This window comes from Microtus oregoni, unplaced genomic scaffold, assembly GCF_018167655.1.
Source record: "Microtus oregoni isolate MIOR12 unplaced genomic scaffold, Mior012 000042F_ref0000377, whole genome shotgun sequence".
Lineage (NCBI taxonomy): Eukaryota > Metazoa > Chordata > Mammalia > Rodentia > Cricetidae > Microtus > Microtus oregoni.
In genome coordinates, this window is record NW_024543209.1 from 16,590,178 (window position 1) to 16,615,068 (window position 24,891).

At 39.9% G+C, this 24,891-nt stretch overlaps 1 protein-coding gene across 1 annotated transcript in view; it reads left to right on the forward strand.

The window, feature by feature from the left end:
* The first annotated feature begins 8,684 nt into the window (after positions 1-8,684).
* The window catches only part of Cdkal1 (CDK5 regulatory subunit associated protein 1 like 1), a 532,123-nt gene continuing 515,916 nt past the window's right edge, over positions 8,685-24,891 (forward strand). The window contains 4 exon segments of the mRNA XM_041633005.1: positions 8,685-8,765; positions 9,355-9,398; positions 16,983-17,155; positions 20,311-20,423. Of these exon segments, the coding sequence (XP_041488939.1) occupies positions 16,986-17,155; positions 20,311-20,423 (283 nt within the window). The 5' untranslated portion in view covers positions 8,685-8,765; positions 9,355-9,398; positions 16,983-16,985.

Genomic DNA, 24,891 nt, shown 5'->3' on the forward strand with positions numbered 1-24,891 from the left:
TAATACAAACAAATATATGCCTTGAAAATAGATGTCTGGGCCATTGGGATGACTCAGCTGTTTAAGGCCCCTTCCACCAAGCCCAAGGACCCCAGGACCTGAATTTGGACCCTGGGACACACATAGTGGAAGGGGAGAACTGACTCCTGGAAGTGGTCCCTGCGGCATGTGTGTGCACACAAAATCAATAAACTGATAGTTAACAACAATTTTTTTTTTTTTTGAAAATGGTCTCTGCAACAATTCACTGAGTTCCTTTTACTAACCATTTTTCTCTACCTCCTTACTAACATTTGAGAATTTATAGTGGGAAATATGAGAACCCGACTTTAAAACAAAAGACCTTTTGTTGGCCTTTTCTTTTGCCCTCCTTGCTTTCCTTTTGATCTCTGCTCCTAACTCCTGCTGAAGGGACAGCCTGGGAGAGGGCCTTGCAGATGTTTAGAATAAGTAAATAGGCCGAAATGGAATACTTCTGCCACCCTTTCTGTCTGTAGGTTCAGGGAGTGCATTCTTTTTTTTTTTTTTTTTCTTTTTAAAAATATTTATTTATTTATTATGTATACAATATTCTGTTGAGCCACCATGTGGTTGCTGGGAATTGAACTCAGGACCTTTGGAAGAGCAGGCAATGCTCTTAACCTCTGAGCCATCTCTCCAGCCCCCAGGGAGTGCATTCTTATGGAAGCAGTGGCTAGCAGCTTGTTCTGTTCTCTGAGAGAGGCCTCCTTTATTTCACTATGCATTCTAAGACTCGCTTGGTGGAATTGTAAGTCTGAATTTTGCCTACAGAGTCAGTGTTTGTAAAGTTTGTGTGTTGTTGGGGGGGCACCAAACCAGTGAGTTATGTAACACTAGTAGATGTGTAAATGTGTCTGTGTGTATTATGTGTCTGTGTCTCTCCTTTGTGGTGTGTGTGTGTGTATTTGTTCTCCCATCAAACAAAAGCTATGAATGCCCTACGGTTACAAAAGTAAATGGGCTTAAATTTTTTTTTATTTTCTCTTTCCACACCTTCTTGGCCATGACCAGCCAACCACATTCTGGAGCTTGCCAAAGAAATACATTTCCAGTAAAATATTTTAGCTGACCATTGATAATCATGCTAACACCTTACTAGGAAGCTTTGGTGTTTTTCTGTTTAATGTAATTTAAAAATCTTTGGTTGTTGCTTTAAAAACATTTTTAAGCTTAAATTTTAAAATACCACACACCAAATGTTTGTTTCTGTTTTTTGAGGTAGGGCCTCTTGTACTCAGGCTGACCTCAAACACCTACATAGTTGAGGATGACCCTGAACTCCTAATATTTCTGGAGTGCTTGGATTTAGACCTTTATGTCATGTTCTTCCTGACCTGTTTACAGTGTGTGCAATCTGGGGCCTCCCGTATGCTGGGCAAGCACTCTACCAATTATCAACTTAGCTACATTTTCAGCCTGTTTTTAAATTTTAAAATTTTAGCTTTTTGCTTGTTTTATCTATCATCTATCTATCTATCTATCTATCTATCTATCTATCTATCTATCACCTGTTTATTTGGTTTGTCGAGACAGGGTTTCTCTGTGTGGCTTTGGAACCTGTCCTAGAGCTTGCGCTATACACCAAGCCAGCATCTAACACACAGAGATTTGCCTGCCTTTCCGTCTGAATGCTGGAATTAAAGGCATGCACCACCACCACCCAGCTTTTTTGTTTATTTTTGAGAAAGGATCTCACTACGTATCTGGCCTGGAGTTCACTATGTAAACTCACAGAGATCCACCTGTCTCTGCCTCACAAGTGCTGGCATTAAAGGCGCATGTCACCACTCCTGATACTTCTATTTATTATTAAAATAACTTTTGTGTATTCTTTAAATATTTATATCTAAAGAAATAACTCCAACAGACCCCCTCTCTCTGATACATTATTATCTTCCCATTTCCAGGGGACTTAGCATTTAAGCACGCTCTTGTTTATTTTGACTTCAACTCAGTTCTTCTTTGGGAACACACCTCTCCCACTGCCAAGGTTCCAGCTCCGGGTTGCTCGATGACATCCTGTCTTCAGTCAGCATCCTTTGTCACCCTTTAATTTGCTCTGCTCAGATTTTACTCTCATCACTGCACCAAAAGCTGCCCTTTCAAGTTGCTCAGTCTGATGGTTCATTCTCAGTGTTTGTCTTACTCCAACTTCAGCATCATTTAACACAGCCTACCATTCCAGTCTCCGCTCTATCGCTTGCCTTCCAGGACACCAATCTCGTTTTTCTTCTTTTCCATTGGCTTTTATTTCTCACTATGCTTTTCTAATTCTTCCTCTTCTCCCCCATCTCCATATTGGCATGCTTCAGGCTCACCCCATGGGTGCTCCCATTCAGTCTTGGCTTTGTATATTACCTGCGTGCCAATCACCCCCAACTTCTCAAAACTTTAGAAACATAAATTCAGTTGCTAGGTCAAGGATGTGTATGGATGTCTAACAAGACACTTCAAGTTTTCCAGGCTTAGACTGTAGCTTCTGGAGCAGTCATACCCAGACGCAATAACATACTGCTGCTCATATCATTATTTATATTTTGAAAGATGTATTTATTTACTTAATTTTAGTTATGTGTTATGTGTATGAGCATGTATAAATTTATATGTATATGTGGATGCAGTAGTTCAAAAGGGCCAGGAAAGAGAACATTAGATCCCCTGCAACTGGAGGTCCAGGCAGTTCTAACAGCTTCTATATGGATGCTGGGAACTGAACCTGGGTCCTCTGCAAGAGCAGTAAATGTTTGCAACTGCTGAGACATCTCCTAGCACCTTGCCTTTTCTTTCTTTCTCTCTCTCTCTCTCTCTCTCTCTCTCTCTCTCTCTCTCTTTCTTTCGTGTCATGTGACCCAGGATGACTTCATGCTTGCTATGTAGCTGTTTGTTCCCTCTACCAAATTCTGGGACTGTATATGTATTCCATAATGCCTGGCTTCCTATCTTAGTTTCTAAATATCATTTGAAACTGACAGGAACTATAGTTCTGTGGAGAATAGACAGATTGCAAGGACTGGCCAGAGAAAGTACAACAGAGCTTGGGACTTACTGCAATAACAGGAAAAAAGCATATATGTATAATTGAAAGGCAGACATGTCCAAAGAACATTGAAGGCAACCCACGGCCATGGCCAAATTTTGGATAATTTGAACAACAAAGTAATAGTAACAATGGGTTAGAAGCTATAATGTAAGTTGAACACCGTGCATCCATACCAATATAAATAATTGAATGGATAAATGAGATGGGAAAGCCCATTCAATAACATAAGTAGAAGGAATGAAGAAATGGAAAGTCCCCATTTGGCAAACACCACAGTGATAATTGTTCCCTGCAGGGTCGTTTAGAGATGCTGCAATTAGAGGCAGCAACATGCTCTGAAACAAGATGCTTCTGTAATCTCAGCGTGTCTTCCCTCACTGAAAACAGAGGGAAGAAGAGTCCCTGTACAGTGGTCAGACCAAGTGTTCGAAGTACGTCCCTGGTAATGAGATGCGTCATATGCTTCTGTTGAGATCGGCCAAGGGACACAGACAACATTTCTCTCATGGTGTTCTTGCCGCAAGTCCATTACTAAAATATAGCTGTGCCGTGTGCACATATCTTTAATTCTAGTACATGTGCATCTCTCTGAATTACGGGCCAGCCAAAGCTACACAGTGAGACCTTGTCTCAAAACAAAACAAAATATACAGAAAACAAACAAACGAAAACCACGAAGGTAGCTGTGAAAACATCAGTGGACTCAAGTTGAGGGACATTTTACAAAACAACTGCACCCGTCTTCTTTCAAAGTATCAAGGTTGGGGAAGATAAGAAAATAAAGACTTCCCCAGGGTTGCTGCAGTTAGAACGGCATCATGTCCTCAGTAGTTTCTTGGCCCTGATCACTGTTCTTTGGTCCAATGAAGCATTATTATCTGGGGATGAAGATTTATATATGCATCATTTACAATATTTTCGCAACTTTGAAGAAATTTGAGATTAGCTGGGTTTGATGGTGAATGCCTTTAATCTTAGAACTTGATAGGCAGAGGTAGGCAAATATCTGTGACTCTGAGGCCAGCCTGGTCTTACATGTCAAGTTCCAGAACACCCAGGACTATAAAGAGAAACCCTGTCTCAAAAAAGAAAAAGGAGTTTGAAATTGTTTCCAGATAAAAAGTTTAAAAAATTAAAATATAAAAAATATAAAAAAATTAAATATAAAACTCTTGGGAGGGAAAAGTGGTGAGGGTGTATGAGAGGAGCTGTTGGATGGGAGGGAGTCTGGGGAGGGTTTTATCAAAACTTAGAATATGCTTGTATGCATGAAATTCTCAAAAAGTAACTAAAAATTACTTTAGAGCTGGGCAATGGCGCATGCCTTTAATCCCAGCACTCAGGAGGCAGAGGCAGGAGGATCTCTCTGAGTTTGAAGCCAGCCTGGTCTACAAAAGCAAGTTCCAGGACAGGCTCCAAAGCTACAGAGAAACCCTGCCTTGAAAAACAAAGCAAAAAAGATAACTTATCCCATTTAAAGAGAACAAGGATTTTCTATTACTCTCCATTCAAATGCCATTAATATTTGGTAGGAAGGCTAACACATTTATGGCATTTCTTAATGTGTATGTCTGAGCACTTATTATGAAACAACTTATCAATTGTATGGTGGATGGAAAATAGATATGACTCTGTATTCTTTATCTTTCTTTTCTTCTTCCATATTTTTCTCTATCTGTAGCCTTTTCTTCCCCTTATTTTTCTGTCCATGGAAATGTCATTCTTCTCCCTGGCAGGCTTTGAACTCACTGTGTAGACCAGGCTGGCCTTGAACTCACAAGATTCACCAGCCTCTGCCTCTGAAGTGCTGGGATTAAAGGTGGACTCAGTAAAATCCTTTTTCTTTTAGCTTCTTTAAAAGGCTCTTTAAACCTCTTTAAAAATCTCAAGTCCTGGGCTAGTATGATGGCTCAGTTGGTAATGGTGTTTGCAGCATATGCCTGAAAATTCAAATTCCATCCCCAGGACACATGTAAGATGGAAACAAAGTTTTCTAACATGCAAGTCTATCTCTGTCTATCTGTCTGTTTGTCTCTTTCACATACACATGGGCACACAGTAAAAAAAAAATCTAAAGCTCTGATTTTTGATGCTCCTTAATCTGATGTCATTCTTATTTGGCTATCTTTGTCTTCATTCTGAATACAGTACAGGCCAGGGACATACTTTTAATTCTAGCACTAGGAAGGCAGAGGTAGACAGAGATATTGTTTTGTGATTGTGAGGCCAGCCAGGTTTACAGAGTGAGTTACAGGCCAGTCAGTGTTATACAGTGAAGCATTGTTAAAAAAGGAAAGGAAGGAAGAAAGGAAGGAAGGAAGGAAAAGAGAGAGAGAAAGTTTAGTAATTTTATATCATTGTGTGTGTGTGCACGCGCATGCGTGCGTGCTTTCCTGCCATGCCTGTGTAGAGGTCAGGAGTCAGATGTATTTTCCTCTCTTGTTTTGCACTATTTAGGGTCTCACTATGTATCTTTCGCTGGACTGAAACTCATTATGTAGACTAGGCTGGCATGGAACTCAGAGATCTCTCTGCCTCTACCTCCCAAATGCTGGATTAAAGCAGAGTGCCACCATGCCTGACTATATTTATTATGTTTTATCTGCTACTCTCTGAAAAAGAAAGGAGCTTTGCTGTTTCTTCTCCTGAGCACGTAGACTGGTCCTTAGTGTATTGAATCCTTGTAGTGAAGATTATGTAACTCAGTTCTTGTAAGAACAGATCTACCATTATTATTAGTGCTTACAGCAGTGGAGAGCCAACCTAAGGTCTTCAACATGCAAGACAAGGGCTGTAACACGGAGCTCTATTCCCCCAAAAACAAATGTGTTAGTATTAGGTCTTGCATTAGAAGGACGGAGAAAGCATCATGTCTCCCACTAATATTTATAAACCATGAGAATGTTATACAATGTCTGTGAGTTAATATTTTAAATCATTGGGAAACTATATTACAATAAAAACAGTATGTTTTGATATATGCCTTTTAGAGTAGCATTTGGAAGGTGGAGGCAGGAGAATCAGATATTTGAGTTCATTCTTAGCTACACAAGTAGGCTTGGAGCCAGCAGTCTGGGGTAAATGAGAACCTGACTCAATAAAATTAAAACCAAAACCAAAGCCAAAACATCATCATCAACAACAACCACAACAATGGAAAGAACTATTTTGTTTGCAAGAGATAGAAATGAATTTGGGTTGTTTTAAGAGAAAATATTTACTTGTGCACAAAACTGAACAACTTGGAAATAAATACAGTGCTTGGTGTGTGGGGTGGCAGGGGTCTTAACATTGTCTTTAGAATTTACTGACCTTTTCTCTTTTTGTAGGTATCTAATGTTTTCCTTTGAAACAGCCTTGTCATGGGCAGGGTTTTCCCACATCATTCGTTTGTTCATTAATTCGTTCGTTCATTCATTCATTCATTCATTCATTCATCCATTCATTCACTTTGTGGTAGCCCTGGAAGATTCAGCCTCAGATTCTTGCTGATGACAAAGCCCAGAATTCTGGGCTCGGTGTGGGTTACCTGCTCTACAGCAAGAGACTGTGGTGTTCTCATTGTTCTGACTAGCATTACAGGCCACTTGTATAGCCTCTCAACCACTTGTACTGAGAGTGGGAGAATGGAAAGAGAAAATTAATTATGGAATTCAAGCAACCATATTTATATGAAATGACAGACCTGACTAGCTGGTGTCAGAAGTACAGCATTCTGACCCCTAGTGGTTACTTTGTAAGATGACCTTTCAGCATCCCTCTAAAGATAATTAGGTGGTTTCATGTCATATTGTCTATCATTATTTATGAACTTCAGTGTCTCTCTCTTACCTTCTGCATGGAAGTACTCATCCACTTGAAGCAGTCTTTCTTTTGACGTTGATATAGTATTTCTTGTGTTTTCTCTTTGTTCCTACTATCACTTTTTCTGTTGGGTCCATCCAACTCTTGAGAAAAAAAAAATTCCTTCAAAATTTCCTGTTGATATATGGTTTTCAGTCAGGTTTTTTTTTATTCTGTCAACAATTTCTCATATCTGATCTCAGTTCCTGCATCCAACATTGATTCTTGTGTGCTAACCTATCCCCTTGTTGCTTAAGAAACTGGAGCTAGATTTTGAGCATAGGCTGTTGAAAGTCAGTATAAATCATAGCATATTTTCCCGATGCCTGGTGGCTTCCCGAACATCACAAACTAAGAGCACCTACACTTTCCTGTTAACCTAACAGATAGATTAACCTGCCTTAAGTCTGCCACTGTTACCTTTATCTAATTTCCGCATTAAAAATTCATATGCATTTCTGATTTTCTAAGAGCAAATTAAATACACGAATTGTTTATTTCATGAAAAGGTCATTGATTGGCTTAAATTAATTAATCCAATAGATGATGCTGTATTTGTTTCTAAATTTGTATAATTTCTGGATTTACTCTTTCTTTGTCCATCGAGTGTAATAAGAACTCACTGACTTGGTTATCCCTCACATTCTTTCTTTTCCCTTCAGTATTCTCTGTGGACTAATATGAAAACAAGGGACTGTAGCTTGGGCTCAGCGGTGCAGCTCTTGCTTAGTCCCAGTGCATGGACTGTCAAAGCCATGCAAACCCAAACCAACCAAACCGAAGCCACTCACCCTCCAGCATTTTTCTGAAGACATAAAGATTTTATTCCATATTTTTCATATCATTCTTTTCTTTTTGCTCTATTTGAAATTATGTGTTACTTGTAAAGAAAGTATTACATTTTATTCCAAAATATTTTTATGAAATTATTAAATGAAACCAGACTGCCTAGGCTTAATTGTCTCTGTAGAAGCAGAACTCTAGGCCTAGTGCAGTGGGTCACAACTGTAGTTTCAGCAGTAGGAGGCAGATGCAGGCCAGAGAATCAAGAGCTTGAGGTAGCCTGGCTTACCTAAGCAAAACCTTTTTTTTTTTTTTTTTTTTTTTTTTTAAGAAATCAAGGGGAAAAAAAGAAAAAGAAAAAAAGAACCCCTAAATTTCCTTAAAAGCAGACATCAGTGTTAAATGATTTCTATTCTTATTCAATAGACTAAACATTCCTTGTCTATTTTTTTTATAAAGAAAAGGAGGGAATTAGCTGGGCATCGTTGTTCATGCCTTTAATGCCCACATTTGGGAGGCAGAGGCAAAATAATTTACTTGAGTTCGAGGCCAACCCGGTCCATATAGGGAGTGCCAGGGCAGTCAGGAATACATAGAGGCTGTCTCAAAGGAGATCGAGATCGAGATAGATAGACAGACAGACAGACAGACAGATAGATAAAGGAGTCAAACTGGTAAAATGTAATGAAAAGATTTCCTCCGGGAGTAATTACTCTGGGAGGTATTTACATTCTCGAGTTCCTTTTTCTGAACTTGGAATATTAATAATAAACGGCGAGATGTTCGTGTTAATCTTTTAGCTGTTCGGAAGAGATTATAAGGACTCAGCAGAAGACATAATGAGAACATAATGACGGGGGAGTTTATTTTTGTCTTATTTTACAGAAAAATTTAGCAACAAATATAAAATTAAAATCCTACGCAAACTTGAAACAATGGCGCGTTTTGACTTCTCCCGGCTACCGTCGCGGAGCATGCGCAAATAAGCCTGGCTGGACACAAGTGTCATGGCGCGCTCCATCTAAAGTCTGTGCAGTTTCCTGACAGAGGCGTGTGGTTTTTCTCTCACTTTGGACAGGTGAGTTTCTGGACTTGTGGATACGAGGGGCAAGTGTACCGAAGCCGAGCGACTGTGGGCCGCGCTGCTTTTTGGGTGGAGTTTCGTTTCCGCAGATTTTCCTCCTAGGGCCGATCGCTCGCTTGTTTTCGTAGTTTGAGAAACATCTGGCAGCTGGGACTTGGAGACTGGAGCGCTGCCCCGAGAGGCCCGTGTGGCCTCGGATGATGCTGGCATAGTCAGCCAGTTACAGTCCGGCCTAGCCTCGTTTCTTCCCTCACTTTTCTCGGGAATGGACTTGTGCTGGGTGATCAGGCTGAGCAAAAGAGGGTTTTACACTGAAGTTGGGCATAGGCGCAGGTGACTTGAGCCCCCCCCCCCCCCTTCCCGTCCCTGTGCTTAGAAGACTTTCCTGTGTCTTCACGAGAACACTTGTGTCTTACTTGGTGAATTTCACTGACCTGTGGTGTTACAGTGCGGGCTAAGCAGTTTTCACTGTGGCCAGATGCGCCCCCCCCCCCTTTTTTTAAAAGGTAAATGTAAAGAGGCCTTAGAGTGGTTTTGGGAGTTACAGGATACTTGCATTTTCTAATTAATTTTAATTTTCCAGATTCATCTTTCAGGAGGACTTGAGGCCAATTTCTGATAATCAAGGTATTGGTTTATTTTAAATCGTTTGAGTGATTGAAGATGTCCTATTTCTTAATAATTTCTTAGACATTTTTTGCATTTCTTCTTTAATCTTTCGTTTTCATTAAGTATCATGGACATGCGCTCTTTGCTGTCTGTGACACATCTATTTTTTTTTTTTTTGGTTTGACTGTTGCTTAATCTTTGTTATATCCTAATTCTCTGATATTAAATTAGACTTTTAAAAAAATAATTTATTTTTTATTTTATATGTATTGGTGTTTTGCCTATATGTATGCCTGTGTGTGGGTGTCAGGTCCTGGACAGTTGTGAGCTGCCACATGGGTGCTGGAAATTGAACTCAGGTCTTCTGAAAGAGCAGTCAGTACTCTTAACTACTGAACCATCTCTCCAGCCCAAATTTGGCATTCTTGAGGCTTGTTTCTATATCTCTTCTAGCTGGATTATTTTATTTCTTTTCCTGTGTGTGTGTGTGTGTGTGTGACATCTTAATGTGTATTCCTGTCTAGCCTGGAGCTTTCTGTGTAGACTAAGCCCCCAAGTGCTGATGTTAAAGATGTGCAGCACCATGCCAGGCCTGGTTATTAAGATTTTTTTTCTGTGCGATGTGATTCACTGCTGTTAACCTGGTTACCTGTCTTTGTGATTCTGGCTGTCCCAATGAGCTATATCTTTGTAGGTTTGAATGGCCTTTTCCTTATGGCTCATTTTATTTTCAGATTTCACGTGCTTACCAGGTACTTATATAGCTTCTTTGAAAATATGTCTGTTCAGATCCCTTTCCCATATTTTAATTTGGGTTGTTTGTAGTTTTGAGTTCTTTATTTACTTTGATACTAGGCCCTTATCATATTATATGACTTGCTGTTTTCTCCTACTGCATGGGCTGTCTTTTCACAACCTCCATATTGTTCTTGAAGCATGAAAATTGATTCCCCCCCCCCCCCGAGAACAGGTTTCACATAACCCAGGTTAGTGTTAATTTTGATCTGTTTTTGAGGACAGCTTTGAACTCCTCATTTTTCTGCCTCTTCTTCCCAAGTGCTGGGACTACAGGAGTGTGCCACTGTGCCTGACTCACACATTTTAATTGTGATGAAATCTAATCTGTTGCCTTCTTTTATTGCTCATGCTTTTTGGTGTCATAACTAAGAAACCGGTGTCTAATGTTGGCAAGATTTATACTTGAGTGAGTTATAAGAGTTTCGTAGTATTAGGTCTCCTAAATTTAAGTCTGTAGCCCTGTTTGAGTTGATTTTTCAGTATGATGTGAGATGGGGCTCCAGCTCCATTTCTTTGTTTGGCTATCTAGTTGTTCTAATATCATTTGTTGAAAAGACTTTTATTTCTTCCATTGAATTGTTCTTATACTTATGTGAAAAATCATTTGATTAAAAAAAAAGCCCCTAAAATAATTTGATTCAGTAATGTCTGACATTCCTTCTTGTTATGAAGTAGTAACTCTAGAACAATGACTAACAAGCAAAATTATTTGGAGGTTTTGTTGAGCCTGGCTTCACTCAGAATAACTGATTCAGAATGTCTGTGGTGAAGGCATAGACTTTATTTCGTTCAGGTCCCACCCAACGCCATTGCTGCTGTTGGGAATCTCACTGTGGAAAGTGCTGATGCGGCACATTGGGTTGTGTTCTTGGCTGGTCATGGGAGAGAATTGCTGGGAGTTGAATCTATTGATGCTCAGGTTCTGTTCCTAGGCTCAGCTGGTCTAGGGTTTCGTTGTTGGTCATTTTCTCTCTTCTTCTTTCATTTGTTCCTCTCCCCATTGAACCCATCTTGTTGGAAGTAATTTCCAGAAGCTCCTCGGGGATTCAGAATGAGCTACTGAAAATTCATGGGTATGGGTATTTGGTATTATGAGAAGTTCCTGGCAAATTTACTACTCTTCCATAGTCTGTCCTTTCTGTCTTTATCCCTCTATGAAACTTGACTTCTTGTCAAAGGAGAAGGGTTTTTAAGAGATCTTTGTCTTATAGAACTATTATCTTTTCCCCCTAAAATTCATTTCTGTGGTACTTAATATTTTTGAGAATTTAAGTCTTTTTTTAATCTACCAGTTTGTCTGATGTAAAAACTTTAGCTTCTTCATAGAGATAAATGAGACTGTGAAACTGATTATGATATAGAGTCAGACTTGAGAATGTCTGTATTATATTGCATTGATTTGACTCCTTAAAGTCAAATTCTAGTGATTGAGTTGCTTGATGAAAGATGTGAGTGTTGCATAGCTTGAGATGTATTGGCAGTGGTTCCGCAGAAAACTGTACTAACTGTGCCATGCTTTTAGGGAGCCACAAGGATTTGGCTAGTCTAACTTCTCATCAAGGTAATGGTAGGTAACTTATTGTTTGAGTATTTATTGTTTGTGTAGTTGAGCATTTGATCCTGTTTTTATTGGCATTTTCTTAAATGAATCATCAGTTTTCTGGGATGTTTACTTCTCAGTATTATACTAGACTCTTACATGGTTTATGCTTTTCCATTATTGAGAGAAGGCCTGGACTCTGATTCTAACTTTATCAATGTACAAGTTTTTGGCAGTGTGGTCATTTTAGCTGTGGTGGTTGGGAAAGGCCTGCCTTGAAGTGATGTCCTTTGGATTAGTGTTGCAGAAAGCCTTGCAGATGATATTCCAGTCGAGGAGCAGCTTGTGTAAAGACTTAGTTTGGCTTACTCAGCATGTCTAAAGGTTAGTACAGTGGCAAGTTATGACAGTCAATCTTTACTGACATAACAGAACTTAGACTCTCCTAGGAGACAGCTCTGGGTGTATCTGTGAGGAGTTTTCCAGAGAGGTTTAGATGATAAAGGAATTCCTGTTCTGAATGTGGGTGCACCACCTCATCGGCTAGACTTCAAGACTGAATTAAAAAGTGTACTAATGGAGGAAGCTGCCTGAGCACACACGTTCATCCCTGTCTCTTTCCTGACTGTCGTGTAATGTGATGACCCTCCTAATGCCATCAAACCTCCCTTGCCTGGATACCATATCTTCCCAGACTGTCAGCCCAAATAGTCACCTTTTTTTTTTTTTTTTTAAAGGTACTGTGTGACAGCGATGAGAAAAGTATGTCAGACAGAGGTAACCAGGTCCATACTTTGTTATACTGGGTGGTCTGTGGCAAACCACCCACTGAGCATCTACAGGGTGTTAGCTACAGTCCTGTGTACCGTAGGGCAACCAGAGCAAAGCCCCTAAGATCTCTGCTCTTCCCAATGTGTAGTCTGGTAGGAAGAGAGTAAAAGACATGTGGGCGGATGACTAAGTGCTGCAGTTCAAAAGAAAGAAAGAAGCAAAAACAACATTAACAAAATAAGGCAGTGGTGGACATTCCTTTTTTTAAAATTTTTATGTGGATAGCTGTTTTGCCATGGGTATCTGTCTGGTCCGCTGGAACTATAATTATAGACAGTTGTGAGCTGCCATGTGAGTGCTGGGAATTGAACCTAGGTCCTCTGGAAGAGCAGTCAGTACCCTTAACCATTGGGCCATTTCTCTACCCTTGGTGGCACACTCCTTTAATCTGAGCACTCAAGGCAGAAGCAAGTGGATCTCTGAGTTCAAGGCCTGTCTAGAGAGTGAGTTCAGGACCACCAGGGCTACACAGAAACCATGTCTGTAAAAAACAAAACAAACAAAACAAAAACAAACCACCACTAACAACAAACTCCCAAACCCCCAAACCAAAAACCTCAAACAACATGAACAACAAGATTAGGGAAGGATGATAGCAAATATGGGGTAGAGTAGGGGTTGCTGACTCTTGCAGCTTGTCCTCTGACCTTCACACAGGTACCGTGGCACACACCTGTCTGCACTAGCATTCCTGCACTTTGACACATACCATGCATATAATAAATAACAATATGTAAAGATGATGGCTTGGATCATGAATATTATTTGTGCGAGAGTGCTCACAAACAGAGCTTCAGTATATTTTGAGAGAGGCCAACAGAATTTATTGGTGGATCGGATTTAGGGAGAATGCAAGAAGGAGCCAGGGATAATCTTTGGGTTTTGGGTCTAAGCATATTGGCTTGCCCCTAAAGGAAAGAGGGAGGGCTGTGAGGTGATGCAGTGAGATAGGGAGAGGACCAGAAGTTCTGTGTTTGCCTTGTAAAGTTTGCTTTGTCGTCAGGCACGCAGGCAGCTGCACATCTGGGTGTGAGTTCCGGGGAAGGACAGGCTCAGGGTTGGCATTTCAAGGCCTGAGTGTGATGAAATCGCCAGGGGTGACTGTAGAGAGGTGAATTCCTGTAATGGAGCCATGGGCTCTTCCAGGGCTGAGGAGCAGCACACCAAAGACTCTTGAGGTGTGGCTCATGTAGTAGGAGACCTAGGAGAGTGGCATTCTGATGCCCATGAGAATGAAAGAAGTTACGGAATGCTTGCTTCCAAGTAGTGAATTTTCAATAGAGCAGAAGCTCCTGACTGCAGCAGGAGGGGAACATTGCTGGGAACTTCATGCTTGAGCTGGGCAGTAGTAGGCTTACTCTTAGGCAATGGGCAGTTTACACAGTGACCTATTGGAAGGCAGAGCAGAGCACATGGCAGTAAATCATTTCCCAGTACAAGAGGGAAGTAGTCTCTGTGCAGTGTAGGAGGGTTGAGGTCTGTCTTGGACTACCCCCCCCTTTTGTTTTAGTTGCACCTCCCTTCTTTAAAGTTTCTCTCTCTTTCTCTCTCTCTGAGACAGGGTTTCACTGTAACTTTGGAGCCTGTCCGGTAACTTACTTGGTAGACCAGGCTGGCCTCGAATTCACAGAGATCCTCCTGTCTCTGCATCCCAAGTGCTGGGATTAAAGGTGTGTGCCACTACCACCTGACTTAGTTTCATTCTTAGTGAACAATGTCTTGGATATCTTGATTGGGATTGAAGTGTATCTGTAAGTATCTGTATTGGTAAGATGATTATTTTTATAGTATTAATTCTACCAGTCTGTGCTCACTTTCGCAGACAGACAGACAGACAGACACACACACACTAATTCTACCAGGAACATTGGGAAGTCTTTCTATTTGGTTATATCTTCCTGAATTTCTTTCTTTCTTTCTTTTTTTTTTCTGTTTTGGTTTTTCGAGACAGGGTTTCTCTGTGGCTTTGGAGCCTGTCCTGGAACTAGCTCTGTAGACCAGGCTGGTCTTGAACTCACAGAGATCCGCCTGCCTCTGCCTCCTGAGTGCTGGGATTAAAGGCGTGCGCCATCACCCGGCCTGAATTAATTTCTTTCTTTCTTTCTTTTTTTTTTTTTGGTTTTTCGAGACAGGGTTTCTCTGTGGCTTTGGAGCCTGTCCTGGAACTAGCTCTGTAGACCAGGCTGGTCTCGAACTCACAGAGATCCGCCTGCCTCTGCCTCCCGAGTGCTGGGATTAAAGGCGTGCGCCACCACCGCCAGGCCCTGAATTTCTTTCTTAAGAGGTTTAAAGTTTTCATTGTAGAGGTCTTTCAATTTCTTGGTTAGATATTTTATTTCTGTCTAGAGGCTATTGTGAATGGGATTATTTTCGTGGTCTTTTTCTGAATAAATATGTTATTAGTATATAGAAAGACTACTGATTTTTATAAGTTGATTTTGTATTCTGCCACTTTGCTGAAAGTGTGTCCTTTCTAAAAATTTTCTGGTAGAATTTTTGGGATCTTGTATATGTAATATTATATCATCACAAATAGGGGTGTGTTGACTGATTCTTTTTCTGTTTGCATTCCTTTAATTTTCTTCTCTTGTCTTTTCACTCTAGCTAGTTCTTCAAGCTCTGTATTGAAAAGGAAAGAGAATAGTGGACAGCCCTCTCTTGATTGTTGGCTTTAATGGGGTTGCTTTCAGTTCTTTTTCATTTAGAATAATGGTGCCTGTTTTTGCCATGGCCTTGATTATGTTGAAATGTTTGCTCTAGCCCTATTCTCTTTATGACTTTAAGAAAAAATTAATAAGATTGATTTTTTTATTTTATTTTATTTATGAATGTTTTGTCTGAATGTATGTTTGCGTATTATATACATGCTTGGTGCTCTTGGAGTTCAGAAGAAGGCATCAGATTCTCTGGGATTGGAGTTATAGATGGTTGTGAGTCACTATGTGTGTTCTGTGAACAGAATCCAGGTTCTCTGCAAGAGCAACATTTCTTTCTTTCTTTCTTTTTTTTTTTTTTAAATCTGCTAGACCATTTTCCAATCTCCTTCTCTGGGAATTTTATCATGAAGGCATGTTAGTTTTTTTTCTAAAGACTTTCTTTGCATCTGTTGAGATGATCATGTTTTTGTCTTTAAGTTTATTTAAATTATTTATTATATTTCTCTGAATCTTTGGGATAAAACCAACTCGATTTTCTTGATATATACCAGTGTTTGGTTTGTAAGAATTTACTCATGATTTTAGTATCTGTATTTGTCAGGCATATTTTTTCCTGTGTGTGTGTCTTTATTTGGTTTTGATATTAAAGTAATACTTTATAGGTGTTTACCAATACTAGTTTTGACTGGCATAGCTATCTAGTGAGTCGTACACATACACACACGTATATACATACAAATATATATATATATAAAATTTAATATAAAAATAATTTTATGTGTATAAGTGTTTTGCCTGTCTGTCTATTCACCAGAAGTGTGCCTGGTGCAGAAGGAGGCCAGAAAAAGGTGTCAGATTCCCTGAATTGGAATTATGTTGTTGTGAGTCTCCATGTGGGTGCTGGGAACTGAACCTGGGACCTTTTCCAAAGCAACAAATTCTCTTATCTGCTGCACCATCTCATCTCTCCAGCCCCACCAATCAATCTTACAGGCAGGCAGATGAATTTCTTTAGATGGTGGTGCGGGATTATCATCTATATTCTGTCAATTATATTTTAAATAAACACTGATTGGCCGGTAGCCAGGCAGGAAGTATAGGCAGGAAAACCAGACAGGAAGTAGAGGTGGGGCAATGAGAACAGGAGTATTCTGGGAAAAGGAAGCCCATTCCTCTGTAGTCCTGTCCAGATACTGAAGAAGCAGGATGTGACCTGCCCCGCTGAAAAAGGTACTGAACTAGGTAGCTAACATATACTAGAATAATGGACTAATGTAAGTTATAAGAGCTAATATGAAGCCTGAGCTAATGGCCAATCAGTTTATAACTTATGTAGACTCTCTTTGTGATTTTCTCTGGGGCTTACCGGCTTTGGGAACTGGGCAGGACAGAAACCCAAAGAAGCAGGCCCTCATGTTACAAGAAGGCCCCACTTGAGGTTTCCTCATAGCACTGAAGGCCTTGGTGATCATTGGCCTCAGCAGCAGTGGCTGAGGGGAATTGTTTTGCTTTCAGTTTCCTTTCTCTTGAAAAGACCCTGTCCTACTTTTTCTTCCATGGTATTAGTTCTGACAGTTACAGTTCAATCATGGGATAGTCTACTATCAGCAGGATTTGCATAATTGTTTTTGGGGTTTATCCTCCTACGTTTTCTGTGAACTTAGGCTTTAAAGAGTTGGTTTAGATTTAAGCTTGGTGAGAATTGGGTACCAGCACAATGTTAAGTAGATGTTGTTAAACCTGAGCTATTTGTAACTTTTTTTTTATGTGGTACAGAAGATGCCTTCTGCATCCTGTGATGCTCTCCTGGATGACATAGAAGACATCATGTCACAGGAAGATCCCAAGCCACAAGACAGACATTTCTCAAGAAAGCATGTGTTTCCTAAAGTACGAAAGCGGAATACCCAAAAATATTTGGAAGAGGAGCCCAGGCCACCAAGTGATAGGTAAGCATCTCAGAATTGCCTCTATGTCCATCCAGGGAAGAGACTGGCACAGCTGGCCTACACCATTCGTGGAGTAGCTCCAGGTTTAGGATATTTGTATTTATAGTAGGAAACATAGGTTTAAAAAGTTGAGTGGTTTCAAACCTGGTAAAAAATAGGTTAAAAAGGAAGAAATACCTGGGGAATGGAGAGTGGATCTAGGAGGAGTTAGGAGGATGAACATGACCTAAATATATTATAGGAATTTTCCAAGAATTAATTAAAAACAAAACAAAAGTCCAGATTGTATGCTCTTTGAAGGAACGGGCTAGGACACTAGGAGTCATTTGATTTGACTATAGTCAGGTTAAGTCTTCTGTAATTGCAGATTTAAACTTTATTGAGATTTGTGATTCTTATGCTACAGTGGTGTTTTGGACATGTGATTTTTCTTACCATATTAGTGAATACTCAGGAATTGGACAAAGGCACTGGGCACAAAAAAATCATTGTCCTTTTTACACTATTGTGGTGGGAAACAGTCACATAGTTGTACGGTTAGAATTAGCTCATAATTGTTTATCTGGTAAGTGTGGAAGGTTTAATGATTACTTTGTTTAGATTATTGAGCTTTTCAAGCCTGTGCATTTAGAATGTGCTTGTGTTTTAGTTAAGTTAGTCACATTTATCTCAATCATGTCTATTGTTATTTCTGTTTACTTATAAATTATTAGGGCAATCTAAGGGAGAATCTTTTTTTCCTTCCTAAATTGTTTAGAAACCTGTGAATGCAGTAACTTTAATCATAGAGTTTTCAATTTTGCTTACTTTTAATCTGTAAATTTTAATGGATAAAGATTTCAACTAGTGTTTAAGAGTCTGAATCAGCAGGTTGTCAGACTTTTATTTTTTATTTACATATTTTTTGTATTGTATGTGGGTGTATATGATCATGAGAGTGTGTAGGTACCTGTGTGTGTGCATGTTTGTGTGTATTGTATACATTCATGTGTATTGTGTGTGTGTACATACTTATGTTACAGGTCACATCAGGTGTTTTCCTTGATTGCTTCCACCTTATTTCTTGAGACAGGGACTCACTAGAGTTGGAGCTAAGCTGGGTTGGCCAGTGTGCTCCAGTGATTCTCCTGTCTTCTCCCCCGACAACCACTGGGCTTACAGACGCCTGCTGTTTGCCTGACTTTTTTCTGGGTGCTGGGAGGCCAAACTCAGGTCCTCATCCTTCCAGGGCAGCATGTTAATGCCTTCACCATCTCTGCAGCCCTTACCTCTTTTCTGGGTGTTATTGCTGTCACTGCTATTTTCTGTGCAATCATTTATGTGTTAAAGATCTTCACATCAGGCATGATTAGTACGAATTAAATCTACAATCTAGAGAAAAACTTTTTGAGGCAAGATCTCTTGTAGCCTCGTCCAGTGATGGCCCTGAACTTTATGTCCTCCTACTTTTCTTTCCTGAGTGCAGGGATTACAGGTGTGTGCCACCTGGCATGAAAGGGCATTCTTTATTTGTATTTAGAGTTTTTTAAAGTTGCATTTTATTTATCATGTGTGAGTGTGTACGAATACATGGCTGAAGCATGTGAGTGAGGGTCAGAGATCAACTTTGAGTTAGTTCTCTTTCTCTAATGTGTCAAATTCAGGTCATCAGGCCTGGTGGCAGATACCTTTACTTTGTTGAAGCTTCTTCTGGGTCCAAAAGGATGTTACTTATTTTTAATTAAAAAATTGTTTTTTATTTACCATTTTACTTTTCCCTTTTAATTAAATTTTTTTCTCCACATAATATATTATGATTATGGTTTCTCCTCCTTCTATTCCTCCCAGTTCTTCCCCAACTCCCCTCCCATCTGTCTATCATTAGAAAACAAACAGGCTTCTAAGGGATGATAAAATAAAATGTAGTAAGATAAAACAAAAAGATTCTGATCTATGAGTACAACAGAATGTCATTAGGAGTCATTTTATTGCTTTTTTTTTAGTAGAACAGTAGTATTGGTTTTATACTAGGTCCCTGGCCTATACATTCCCTGGTTCTTGGCCACTTGAGCAGTGTAGGGGACGGGTTTGACTCATGGAGTGGGCCATAAATCCAAGCAGATATTAGTTGGTTTCTCTCACAAACCTTGTGCCCCTGTTGCAGTAGTGCATCTTGTATGCAATCACCATTGTAGACTGAAGTTTGTAGCTGTGTTAGTGTTTGCATTTTCCTTTAGTAGCATGCAGAGTACCTTCCAGGACGTGAGCACTAGTCAGTAGGGTGCAGGCAGGGTAAGCACCAGCTCTGCTTCTCCATGGTCAGTGAGTTGTGTAGGTGAGTTCAGCAATGGGGCCTTACTATAGGCTTGTGGAGAGCAATCTATAGTACTCTAGTCTAGGCAACTAACAGCCTGGGTTGTTTGGAGGTTTCCATGGGATCCCTTTGGCCAACAGCTCAATTAGAGATTACCCATTCCCAGTATTATAATTTGCTGACAAGAGATGCAAAAGGACATTTCTTAAATACAGAGATTCTTCTTGTGATTCTATAGTTATTTTATCTAGATTTTAGTTTTCAAACATTTTGCTTATTACTACTGTGTCTTTGCATAATGTGTATAAGTGTGTCTTAGTTAGGTTTTCTGTTGCTGTGACAAAATATTAGGACCACAAGGCAACTTGGGGAGGAAAGGTTTATTTGGCTTACATTTCCATGTCACTGGTCCTCACTGAACGAGAAAATGCTACAGCCAGATCTTACGGAGGCGTTTCTTCAGTTGAGGTTCCCTTCTTTCAGACGACTTTAGCTGTGTCAAGTTGACAAAAGACTAGTCAGCACAGAGTGTGCCCGTGAGTGCCATGGTGAACCTGTGAGGTCAGAGAACAGCTCCGTGGGGGAGTTCTCTCCTTCCGCTCTTACCTGGTTTCCAGGGATCAAGCTCTAGTTGCTAGGCTTGTGCAGCAGCAGCTTTATTTGCGGGGCCAGCTCACTGTCCTTTGATTTTAGAGTTTTGTTGTAACAGCAGATTTTAAATTAAATTGATGCATTTTGTATCTAGCTTATAAATTGATTCTAGTGTGTTTTTTTTGTGTAATGTGCCCTGAAGTCATCTAGTGGCTTTTATTTTAAAAATCACGTAAAGATACTTACTTTGTTTTAATTGATTACTTAACAGCACTATTCCAGGCATACAGAAAATTTGGATTCGAACATGGGGCTGCTCACATAATAATTCAGATGGAGAATACATGGCTGGACAGCTGGCTGCCTATGGCTATAAAATTACAGGTAATGAGACTGGTCCATAATGTATTTTATTGATTAAATTTCAGAGTTGCAGATTTTGGAGACAGGTAGTCTAGCCCCAGCAATTTAATGGTATTTTGGAGTAACTTAATGATTTGAAGGTAGGACTCTAATAGCTACTATTTATTATTAGATAAGCTGGTTATCATATTTTTGCCTTTCATTTTTGTTTACTTATATTACATTTTATTTTGTGTGTGTATATGTGTGTGCACATGTGCGCTGGTACACATCTGGAGGCCAGAGGACGGTTGCAGGAGGGGATTCTATCTCTTTTCTTGTGTGCCACCCTATATGATGTCAGGCTTAATGACAGGTGCCCTTATCCCCTGAGCCATCTCACCTGCCCTGGTATTATGTTTTAATGTAACCTTAAAATCTTTTGTATTTTGAAATGAAAAGCTATAGAAAGTTCACGTAAGTCCTTTACCCAGCCTCTGATATGAACATGATACATGACTATACTTTAATAAATAAGCCAGAATATTATCACCTTTGTGATACTGCTGTCTAAACTGTGTATCTGGCTTGACTTGTTCAGCTTTTCCCTATTTTTCCTGTTTCTGTTTCGGGGTCTGTTCCAGGGCCCACTTTGCATCTAATTGTTAAGTTGCGTTAGTATTCGAGTGTTTGTGGCAGTTCTCTCTGGCTTTGTATTTCTGAAGAAACTGGTGGTTTGTCAGATAACCCGGTCTCCGTTCTTTTCTGTTGTGATAAAATACCCTGACTAAGGCAACTTGTGAAGAAGTTTATTTGGACTAATGGTTCCAGTGAATTAGATGGAACACTGGGTGGTCGCAGGTGGTTAGAACCATTCCAACACTGACCACAACCTAATCTCCTATGTCCTAATCTCCAGTGGAAAATGGCCTCACTCCATTCCTGGGCCTAGTTCCAGAGCCTACGTGGCTTGCTGAAGCTTGGATATTCCACTCTCTTATGCTTGCCCAAATTTATGTAAGTAGGAACCGTGACAGTGTCCTTGGTGAGGTTGGGAGCCTTCAAAGTCTTCAACTGGAGCTTCACCTTGTCTGCATGCTTCTTGTGAAGGGGTCCAGAGCCCAATGAGACAGATGGGGCTTTGAGCCATCATATATGAACTTGGAACACCTCTGGATTTTAGACGTCTTTAGGAGTTTTCTTCTGTGGTAGAATATCTTTATGGATCCCTCACAACCAATTACTTAATAGCAAAGACTGGATTAGAAGTAACCATGATCAAAGCAACTTATAAAAGAGAGTGTTTAATTGAGTTTATTGTTCCAGAAGGTTAAAGTCCATAATGGTGGAGCAAAGGCATGGCAGTAGCAGCATCGGGGAGCTCTTGTCTCAAATGCAGGGGGTTGAGAGAGCATACTGGAGAGGGTGGGAGGCTTTTGAAATCTCAAGCCTGTCCCCAGTTAAAAATGCATTTTCAGAATTAACTACTTTATATTTGATATTAAGTCTTAGTATAATTTAGCTTGAACTTCCTTAATATGTTCTGATGGTGTAGTTTGATAAGAAGGCCGCCTTTCAGGAAATCATAAAACGTTAAGTACTGACTTCTGCGGTGATAGGAAATATCCACTGTATTTAATTTACACTTTAATCCATTGGTCCAGTGAATGTAGTCTCTATATAGCATAACAGTCCTATATGTTTAAATAAGAATCTTCACTTTTTAAGCATGGTGGTCTTGTAATTCCAGCTCTTGGGAGACAGAGGAAGGAGGATTGCCTGAGTTCAAGGTCAGCCTGGTCTATTACAGCAGTATATTCAGGCCACCTGGGGCTAGTTGATAAGACTTTATTACAAAATAAGACTAAACAAAACAGTTTACTCTTTAGTATACAGATTTAATTTGAATTTCTTTAAAAAATTACATCTATTTATTTTGCATGTATGTATTCTAGGACACTCATGCAGAGGCCAGAGGAAAGTTTCTGGTATCAGCTCTCTTTGCATAGTGTGGAAACTGGAGCTGGAGCTCAGGTTCCCTGGCTCAGTGTGGTCTCGTCTACTCACTGAGCCTTAATTTTCATTTCTTATTTGTGAATATTTTAAAAGGGAGAACTAAAAAATATTTGAAAATGAAATTTATTTTCTTAATAATGTAGTATATTATTGATATACTTGTATTAATTCCATGTGTTTACATCTTATACACCATTCATTGTCCTCACTTCAGCATGACTTGAATGCTGCAGACTGTACGTACAATCACTTACTGTCTCAAAATCACGTAGAAATGTGGTTTGAATGCCTCCGTTCCAAGAACACGTTCTAGGAGATTTCTATAGGCTGAACTTTTCCCCTGGTAAGGTTCTGGTTATTGTTTCTGAATTATTTCTTTTGGAGATCTTGCTAATCTTCATTTATAGTAAGTCGTCATGTTTTCACACATGGAGTGTTAGAAGCAAGTGACCTGATATGCCAAGCAAAGCTGCTTTAGTTAACAATAGGCATCTTATCTTTTTTCCCCTTCCTTACTCTATAGCTCAGACTGGCCTTAAACTCTCAGAGATACTCCTTCCTCAGCTTTCTGAGGGAGTACTGAGGTTTTAAATGGGTGTATTTCTGTTTTTCTTAATTGGTTCTGGGAACACTTTTAAAATACTTGCTTAAAAAGTACATCCAAGATCCAAGGATCACATTACTGATTAGAAGATTATTAAAAAAATCCTAAAGTGAAATTTTTGTGTTTGAATTGAGGTTGACGGAAGTAATACCTGTTACACAAAGTTACGTAAAAACAGTGTCAACAGCAAATGTTGCCTGCTTGCTTATCTCCGTTTCCTTCACCAGCTTGTGATGATGTCACTCTACACGAAACGTATCAAGCTTGCCTATATAATAAATTATATTAAGACGCAGAGTAAGTTGGATGTGGTGATGCATGCCTTTAATCCCACCGCTCCTACGAGGGGAATTTTTGTAAATGTTGTAAAAAGGTAGAGGCTGGTGAATCTTTGTGAGTTCTAGGCCAGTCTGGACTACGTGGAGAAAATTTCCTACAAACAAACAAGCAGGCAAGCAACTCCTAAGGGGAAAAATAACAGAGAATAGACTGTATGAAAATCTGTGAAAGCAGTTGACTTCAACTACTCCGATATGCCGTGGAATGAAAAATGTGACATATGTTCCTTCTGGTTAGGCTAGTGCTAAATGTTGGGGCTTTTACACACGGTTTTTAGGGAGGAGCGATGAACTGCTGGAAAGCTCAGTGTATGGAGATATTTCTGTGTGATTAAGAAGTAACAGATGACTGAACTGGCATGGGGCTGCTGTGTGCTTTAGCATAAGATTGAGACTGGAGAAGGAAGACACAAGCAGAAGGAAACCCCCTCACTCGTGTGCAGTAGACCCACATTGAGACTCAGGCAGATCTGCACAGCCTTATGTCTTTGCCTCATGCTATGTGGTCTCTTGGAGTCAGTGTTTTAACAGCCATTCAGTAGAAGTGGTCATCCATTTAGGAGGTGTCCCCAGATGAAGGAAAGGGAAGCACAGCTGTGGTAAGATGGCCATGGCCACTACACTGAGCTGTTTCTTTAGTTCTCTCCAGCACTCGACCGTGAAGGATGGAGCTAGCAGCAGTCTTAGCCAGGTTTGGAGCTTGCCCTTGGTTCTCCCAGACAACAAAAATGAAACAGGTAATAATATTGAGATTTGGGGTTGGGGGAGAGACAGAGACAGACAAAGGCGGGAGTTTGGAGATAACTAAATGTAAAAGGAGACCCCTTGTACATGGTGTTGCAGCCTGTGTGATAAACAGTGGGGTTGAAGACGTCAGCGCACCCTCCCTTTGTCTTCCAGGTGAAAGGGATGAGGGAATCACATGCTTGGATTCCTGGGATCATTACTCTGAGTCAGGAAACACGGTGTGGGCTAAGCAGGCCTTGAGTCGGGCATTTAAAGAGGTAGATGGAAAGGGGAACAGAGTCAGAAATGTGTTGGTTTAGGTTGCAGAATATGAATAGTATCATTAAAGATCAGAATACGTTGCTCCCTATTTTTGTATGGAAAGTGATTTTTTCCCCGTTTTTAACTGAAAATTTTTAAAAATGCTATGTATTGTGATTATGGTCTCCCCTCTCCTACTTCCCCACTTATCCAAATCCCTACCTTTTCTCTCAGTAGTATACAAGCAGGCATCTAAAAAATAATAATAAAATAAAAGTAAAGCAAAACAAAGAAATCAAAGAAAAGAGAGCCAAAGAAAAAGCCCAAGAAACATAAAGATGCAGACACACACACATTCACATACACAGAAATCCCATAAAAACACAAAATGGGAAATCACAATATATATGCAAGGAACTGTAAGGTTAAAAAAAAAAGCCCCGAAAAAACATTATAAACAGTGAGCCTCCCTAAATGCCATTGAATATGATTTGTGTTGGCCATCTACTCCTGGGTATGGGGCCTGGCCTTAAGAGTGGTTTGTATACCTAGCAAGACTCCGCTG